General features: G+C 59.1%; 1 protein-coding gene across 1 annotated transcript; it reads left to right on the top strand.

Moving 5' to 3' along the window:
• The first annotated feature begins 1102 nt into the window (after positions 1 to 1102).
• CDKN1B (cyclin dependent kinase inhibitor 1B) lies at positions 1103 to 5429 on the top strand. Its single transcript, XM_042795512.1, has 3 exons — positions 1103 to 2132; positions 2739 to 2869; positions 4122 to 5429. Exons 1-2 carry the CDS (start codon positions 1658 to 1660, stop codon positions 2858 to 2860), a joined length of 597 nt encoding a protein of 198 aa, XP_042651446.1. The 5' UTR covers positions 1103 to 1657; the 3' UTR covers positions 2861 to 2869; positions 4122 to 5429.
• The last annotated feature ends 2519 nt before the right edge of the window (positions 5430 to 7948 follow it).

The following is a 7948-nucleotide window of genomic DNA, read 5'->3' as shown; positions in this document are numbered from 1 at the left end:
TTGTGTTGACCACTGCCTTGTTGAGATAGTTTGTCACTGGTGTGCCCCCCGCCCCCTCCCCCCCGAAGCAAAATCTGGAGAGGGTTGCTCTGCTTGCAGAGGAGACCTGGCCAGACGGATTGGTGTGAAGAGCCTCCAGCCCTCCAGAGATTCAGGCCCTGGATCTGGGCCCCTGAAAAAGTCAAAACCTTCAGCACCTGAGAGCACCCGCAGTGTCCTGCAACGCACTGAGGGGGCTGCTCTGCCTCGTGAGGGAAGATGTTTGGGGAGGGGGCTGGAGACGAGGGGTGTAAAGAGGAGGACACTGTTGCCCTTCTCTCCAGCATACCTGCTGCAGCTATTCTGAGGAAGCTGCTTAGAAAAATCTCTGTGACTCTTGGCTCATCGCATCTCCCTAGCACACAAACAGGACAAAACCGAACGCTTTTGTTTTCTTTCCCCTGCTTGCTGAGATCTGAAATCCTGGGGTTTTTAGAGCCGTTTCTTCACCTAGTCCCTTCTCTGCTGAGAAGGCAGCAAGAGGTGATCCTCCTGCCCTCCCCTGGGAGCCACCAGCCTGGCTCTGCAGCCGGTGGGGTCAGGGTGCTGTGGGGTCTGGGTGCCGGTCTCCCCTACATGTCCCGGGGGGGCGGGGGGGGGGGAAGAGGCCGCCTGCTAGCCCCGAGCTTGCCCCCAACCCCGGATCTCGGAGGGGGGGCTGCGCCGCCGGAGCCCAACCCGGGAAAATCAGATCGGTGGGAGACTCCTGTCACAGGAATGCGTCAAAATCTAACCAGCCGCCACCATCACTCAGGCCTCTCGGGCGAGCAAGGAGATGGGGTGGGGGTTTTTTTTGGGGTGGTGGGCACAAACCCCGCCGGGCCCGGGTTTTGCGGAGGGAGGCGGCGAGCGCGGCATCTTCCCGCCCGTCTTCGCCTCCCGCGCTCCCCGTCCCCCGCGGTTCGGTTCGGTTCGGCTCGGCTCGGCTAAACTCGGCCCGGCTCGGCCCGGCTCGGCTCAACTCGGCCCGGCTCGGCCGGGGCCACCTTTAGAGCCGGCGGCGGCGGCGAGGCAGGGCCGGGCCGACGGGGCGGCGCCCGCCGCCGTAACCAATGGTTCGGCCGGGCTGTTTAAATAGACTCGTCCTGTCAATCATTTTCTTCTTCGTCAGCCTCCCTTCAATCGCCATATTGGGCAACCCAGAAAAGGGCTCGTCTCTTCTTGTTTTTTTCCGTCTCGCTTTTACTACGCGGCGGCGGTGCGAGCGGCGGGGGCATCACCAGCAGCACCAGCCGCACCAGCAGCAGCGCCCGCACCCCCAGCACCGCCGGCGGGGCAGCGCGGAGCCGGGGCCGCGGAGCGCAGCGCCGCTCCCCGCCGCGCAACCGCTCCTCCACCCGCCCGGGGCTCCCCGGCGGCGGCGGCGGCGGCTCTCGGGGCTCCATCCCCGGGCCGGCGCTTATGCGAGGGTGCCTGATCGCCCCATCTCCGCGGGCCGAGGGCGAGCGGGGCCGAGGCGGGGCCGGCGAGCGGAGCAGCGCGGAGAGGAGGCGCGGAGGAGAGCCGCGGAGCGCCGAGAAATAAAAGGCGGAGAGGAGGCGGCGGCGGCGGCGGCTGGAGGGGGGGGGAGAGCAGCGAGCAAAACAACCGCCGCCGGGAAGAAAGAGGGTGGGGGGAGATGTCAAACGTCCGTATTTCTAATGGGAGCCCTACCCTGGAGCGCATGGAAGCCCGGCAGTCGGAGTACCCGAAGCCGTCAGCTTGCAGGAACCTCTTCGGGCCGGTGAATCACGAAGAGTTAAACAGGGACTTGAAGAAGCACCGCCAGGAGATGGAGGAGGCATGCCAGAGGAAGTGGAATTTCGATTTCCAGAATCACAAGCCGCTGGAAGGCAGGTACGAGTGGCAAGCCGTGGAGAAGGGGAGCTCGCCCGACTTCTACTTCAGACCCCCCAGGCTACTGAAAGCTGTCTGCAAGTCCGCCGGCCGCCAGAGCTTGGATGTAAACGGGAATTGCCAAACCGTGGTTTTTGTCGGTTCTCAGGGAATCTCAGAGGACACTCACTGTGTAGAGCAAAAGACTGATGTTTCTGAAAATCAGACGGACTTTGCAGAGCAGTGCACTGGGCAGAGGAAAAGACCTGCCACCGATGGTAACGTACCCTCGCGAAAGCGGCAGCGCTTCCCTCCGCCTGCCCTGCTGGGGTCAGCGCCGGGGCGCTTGGCCCCTCCGCCCGTGCCACGCGTGGCCTGGCCACGGTGGGCTGTGCCCGGCCGGGCACCGGCTCGGTGTGCACACCCCCCAAGCCCCCAGCCTCTTTTCGGCCGAAAAAAAAGAGCCCAGGTGCTGTTTGCCGTCCTAGGGGGGTCCGCGTTAACTGGGAGCCGGTAGATGATTTGCAAGGAAAAGCCCTTGGACAGGGATTATCCCCCCCCCGGCCCCTCGCCGCCCCTCTGCGGGAACCCGGCCTCCTGCCCCGGTGGGAGGCGGCTCGCAACGCTCACGCGAAGCAAAAGAAGGACGGATTTTAGCCGAAAACAGGAAACTTGGGTCACTTACCTAGAGAGAAGCCCATCTCCCCTCCCCCTGCTCGCTTTCACGTAGCCGATAGCTGACATGGGGATCCGGGAATATCTCCCCCCTCCCCCCGGCCCCATCTACCCCCACCCTTGAATGCCGAGCAAACATCTGGAAGGAAAATATTTTAATACCAGTTTCCCCCCCCCCCCCCCCCTTGTTTTTAATTTTCCCCTCCTAGATTCTTCTCCTCAAAATAAAAGAGCCAACACAACAGAAGAAGAGGTTTCAGAAGACTCCCCCAGTGCCAGTTCAGTGGAGCAAACACCCAAGAAATCAAGCCCAAGAAGACATCAAACGTAAACAGTTTAGGTAGGTTCCCTTTAGGGTTTGGCATTAGGATGCAAACAAGGGAGAGAAAAGGTGACGCGAGTGGGTATCCCGCTTCTGTAAAGCGGGGGTGGGGGGGTGGCGTGTGTGCCTCGGGCCCCTCCGGGCTCGCTGCGGGGTCGTTTCTCCGAGGAAGGGTGGCTTTTCCCCCGGCGCTCGGGGATGGGTGTGTGTCGGCGGGTGGGGGTGGGACGCGCAGGGCTTGAACAAAACAAGGAGCGAAGCGTCGGAGGGGCCGGGGCGGCGGCGGCGGGAGCCCCGGCCGCGGTGGCACCGACCCTGCCCGCCGGCCCGGGCCCATGGGGGGCAAGGGGGGGCCCTTCCCAAGGACCCTGCGCAGGGTGGAGGGACGGAGTTTCAAACGCGGCTGGTGCGTGATGTCGGGTGACAAGGGATTTCGGGGGGCTTTCCCGTGTGTCGTCTGTGTCGCGCCCTCCCCCCCCCCCCCCCCCCCCCCCCCCCCCCCCCCGATGCTTTTTCACCTACAATGTCAGCGCTGTCGTCGCACGTCGCGGCGACCTCCCAGCCCGGGAGAAATAAGTTGAGGAATCCGGGCATTTTCTTTAAAATGCGAGCTAGGAATGGTGGCTTGCTTTTTTTTTTTTTTTTTTTTTTTTTTTTTTGGTTGGTTGTTTTGGTTTGCTTTGAGAGGTTGGCAAAGGGAAGAGAGCGGGTTAATGGGAGCTGGGTTGTGCGCTCCCCCCCCCCCCCCCCCTTGTTGTTGTTGTTTTGTTTTAAGGCGAGGGCTGGGGCGGAGGGAGTAGTTGGTAAATTGCGCCGGCGGTTTCGGAGCCGAGGTTAGGAGCGAGGTTTACAAACACGATTTGCGATTGTGCAGAAAGAGATTAAGCTGTAAAGCTGAACTTGCAACAAATTAGTCCCGCTGGGGTGAGCCGTGGAGGAGCACGTCAGCATGCGGGGCTATGCAAATGCCGCTGCTACCGCCCGCTTGTTTTTTTTTTTTGGGGGGGGGGGGGAGCGGGCTGAGCCCCGGGCCGGAGGGGAGGGATCCTGCCGCCTTCGTTTCTTCATTTTCCCCGCCGAGGGGTGGAAGAAGGGGCCGGGGGGCCGGCGGGGCGGCCCCGCGGGGCCCCGCCCGGGCAGGGCCCGCCCGCCCCGGGGATGCGGTGTCGGTTTGAACCGGTTGCGCCGCGGATCGCGTTTCTTTTCGACGTTTTCTAATGGCCTTCTCCCTCCCCGTCTGTTTTTTTTCCCGCTCCCCGTCCCGTTGCAGAGCGGAGGATGTGCGTGTCCTCGTTCATCGGGCGCGGCGGGCGGCGATGAAGCGAGGAAGATGTAAAGTTGTAGTGGAAACGAAAATACATATCGCCGATCTCCGTGGGATGGGGGTCCTGTACAAGCACTGAAAAAACAACAGCAACAAAACAAAAACAAGAAAAAAAAAAAAAGGCAAACAATAACACTAAAATTTTAGGCACTCTTAAAAGACCTGCCTCTAAAAGCATTGGATGTAGCATTGTGCAATTAGGTGTTTCCTTATTTGCTTCATTGTACTACCTGTGTATATAGTTTTTACGTTATGTAGCACATAAACCTTGTTGGGAGGGGGGAGGGAGTGGAAGAGGGTGACATTTGGGACTTGCTTTCACAATCTAGCAAGCAAAGAAATGTATGAAGAGAAGCAGTGTAGGGTTTTTTTTATTACTTAAAGATGTATTGTCCCTTTAAGTGGGTCCACCGTGTTTTTCTTTTTTTTTTTTTTTTTTTTTTTTTAAAAATGTACCATTGTGATGACCCTGCTCAGAGCAGATTATTACAGGCCACTTGTGAAATTTTTCTCCTGCATTAAGCTGAAGAGGTGGGAGCTGTGATGATTCCGTTATGTAGTAGCAAAAGTTCTCCCCCCCACCCCCCGACCTCAAATACATATAGCAAATTTGAACGCCTGTAGAAGTCTTGTAAAATCATCCCATTACTACATTGCCTGATTTCCTGGGGGTGGGGGGGGGGAGTGTGTGGAGGGGAGGTGTGTGTGCATAGGAGTTGTAGTGTTTTTTTTTTTTTGTTTTAAACTAATCTGGAGGGCCTTTGCTCTGAACCTCAAATGTTGTTTTCTGATCTGACCCACTTCCTGAAGTGTTTGTGTGAGGGAAAAGGGATACTACATCTTTAAACAGTATTTCTACATTGCCTGTGTACCTGTATGTAAAAATAAAAAAAAGTTTGAAGTGTACCTGTGTACATAACTCTGTAAAGACACTGAGAAATTATACTAACTTATTTATGTTAAAAGATTTTTTTTTAATCTAGAAGACAATATTTTTCCCCATAAAGCCAAAGTGGCATGTTTTTGTGCATTTGTAAATGCTCTATTTGGTAGCCTTTTTAGGGTTTTTTGTTTGTTTGTTTTTTTTTCTTTTTTTTTTTTTCTCCTTTTTCTGGTAATTAATATGGCTGTGCTTAAAGGATTGCAGACTGAGCCAATTTAATATTTTTTTTGTAATGTGTGGGAAAAACAAAATTCCGGATTGATACTGTTTCACATCAAGCAATCAATAAAGAAAACTGCCATATATAAGAAGTATGTTCTTCTTTAGTGTGTGTTTCAACCTCCCTCAGCCTGGCACAGGAGGCAATAAGGCTCCTTCAAGAAATACATCAAGTTTCCTTTGGGTATCTCCTCTGGTGGCTCCAGTGCAGGTGAAAGCAAGGAATGCAAGCTCACTCTCTTCACCTTTAGTGCCACGCTATCATTTCTCCTCTGTGATAATTGGGAATAATGTGCCTTCTTGATGCGAAAGAGTGGAATTTCCTGTCACAGTATTTTGTGGTGTTTTGTCTTTTTTTTTTTTTTTTTTAATTTTTATTTTTTTGAGGAAAAATACGTAGCTCGAGGTGTTTTTCACGCTCGGTCATTTGACTCGTAAGGCTTAAAACCCGAGCCCAAATTGGCACCTTCCTGGGCCGGACGGTTGCCAGCTCTGGGCCAGAGAGCTTCCAAATCTCCGCGTTTGCCCCCAGCGCCCCCCCCCACCCACCCCCTTCCCCCGCCCGAGGGATGTCTGGGGGACCGTAGCGGTAACCTGCTTCCCCACCTCCCCCAAAATCCGGCGGTTTTGCAGGGAAACCCGGTGCATCTTCTCCCACGGCAGCGTTTATTGCTAACAAAGATGGCGCCTCGCACACCCCTGTCCCAGTAGATGCTGGTGCAGGCACCGGCGCGGCAGCCGCCTCCCTCCCCACCCCCCCCCCAACATCCCCCCCCCCCTCCGCCACCAGCCCCCCCCCCCCCCCCCCCCGGGGTCCCGGGAGGGGCCGCACCACACCGCCAGCGCGTTATCCCGCCCCGCGGGCAGCGGCCGGGCAGGGATGCGCGGAGGGGGGGGGGGGGGGGGGGCCCCGAAAGAGAGAGGCGATGATGGCACTGGGGGGGTGGTTGGTAGTGGTGGTGGTGAAAGCCGGAAGGGGGGGGGGGGGGGGGGGGGGGGGGGGCTGCCCTGTCCGGCCCCGCAGCCCCCTCCATCGCCCCACCGCGCCCGGCAAGGTGCGGGCGCCACCCCCCCCCCCCCCAAAACCAAGCCTCTGCCCTCCGCCCCTCACCCACCCGGAGCTTGCGAGAAATAAATAAATACGTATATTAATAAAACGGACACACAAACACACGACATAACCCTGGGCGAGTCTCACCCAGCGCTCGCCTGGGTTCCCCCCCCCCCCCCCCCCCCCCCCACGGTGCAACGCGATCCTGTTGTTTATCCCGGCCGCGCACGGGTTCGCCCTCGCGCTGAAACCGCCCCGAAAACACGGGTTTGTGCTGGCCTTGCGCTGGGGAGGGAGGGGGAAAGGGGAGAGACGCACCCCCCCAACACCCCACCCACCCCCCCCCCGCCTCAATGTCGGCCCCCCAACTGGGGCAGATGGCACCCGGGGCTTCTCCCGGGGCCGAGGAACGAAAAACGGGCACGGCCAGTGCTTGCAATGGACTTTTCCTCCGGCTGCAAAGGATCGCTGAACACCCTGCTCTCCGCCCTCCCCCAGTACGCTCCGGTATCCCGCCCCCCCCCTCCCCCAGTTCGACTCCAGGCCGCCCCATGGGGAGGGGTCGAGGGAGGTGTGCAATTCAGGCCGGTAAACGTGGAAAAGCCTCGCGAAAAGTAAAAAAAAAAAAAAAAAAAAGGAAAAAAAGAAAAAAAGTTGAGGGTTTTTTTTTTTTCCTCTCTCTTTTTTTTTTTTTTTTTTTTTTTTTTTTTCCAGCACGAACAAAGTGATCATGATGGAAAATAAACAGCGGCGCCTCCTGGAGCCGGCCTATCCCCGCGGCCGGCGCAAGAGAAACCTCCCCTTGTGCGGCCGCCGGGGGGGGGGGGACGCGGGAAGGGAGCGGGGGGGAGCGGGACGGGGCTGGGGGGGGGGGGGGGGGGGTCGGGGGGCACGGCCGGAGCGCGGTCAGCGCCGGGGCTGAAGCCCCCAGGCTGGGGCAGGGCGGGGGGAGGGCGGGTGCCGGGGTCCGGCCTGCTGCTCCATCACGTAGGATTTGGGTTTGCCCTCCGAGCGTGTCCCCCCCGCTCCCTGCCCCGCCCCGCGAGAGCGGCTGCAAAACCAACCACATTATTATATATATATATATTTTTTTTTTTTTTTTTTGGGGTGTGTGTGTCTGCTGGGGCTTTTCCCCCTCGCTCTGCAGGCGGGGGCCGTCCCCGCCGCTTTCACCTGGGGCCGCGCCCGCACCACCCCGGGGGAGCGGCACCGCCCGCCCCCTCCCCGGGGCGAGCCCCGGGGGGATGCGCGGAGCCCACGGCATGGCGGGGGGGGGGTGGGAGGGGAAACACCCCCGGCCGCCCCTCCCGGTGTACTGGGGGGGGGGGGGGGGACGAACGACACGACACACACGCTCAAACCCGCCCCGCGCCCCGTTCCCCGGGGGCGGTGGGAGCGGCGGGGGGGGGGGCGGGATCTGCCGCAACAACAAGCCCCGGCCGTGGGGGGAGATTTAAGGTGGCGCCGGGCGCGGGGCTGCGCCGGGCCGGGCCTCCGGCCTGCGCGGCGGGATGGTTTTTAAATTTTATTTCCCTCCTTCCTCCTCCTCCGCTTCTTCTT

This window comes from Tyto alba, unplaced genomic scaffold (genome assembly GCF_018691265.1).
Source record: "Tyto alba isolate M040663 unplaced genomic scaffold, T.alba_DEE_v4.0 Super-Scaffold_21, whole genome shotgun sequence".
NCBI classification, from domain to species: Eukaryota; Metazoa; Chordata; class Aves; order Strigiformes; family Tytonidae; genus Tyto; species Tyto alba.
The sequence above is the reverse complement of the archived record's forward strand: the minus strand, read 5'-3'. Positions and strand labels throughout refer to the sequence as shown.

Bases quoted from the DNA above. Each gene is read 5' to 3' on its own strand.
- CDKN1B (XM_042795512.1), top strand. From the start codon at position 1,658: ATGTCAAACGTCCGTATTTCTAATGGGAGCCCTACCCTGGAGCGCATG. The intron at 2,133-2,738 runs GTAACGTACCCT...TTCCCCTCCTAG, and splicing joins GAAAAGACCTGCCACCGATG to ATTCTTCTCCTCAAAATAAA.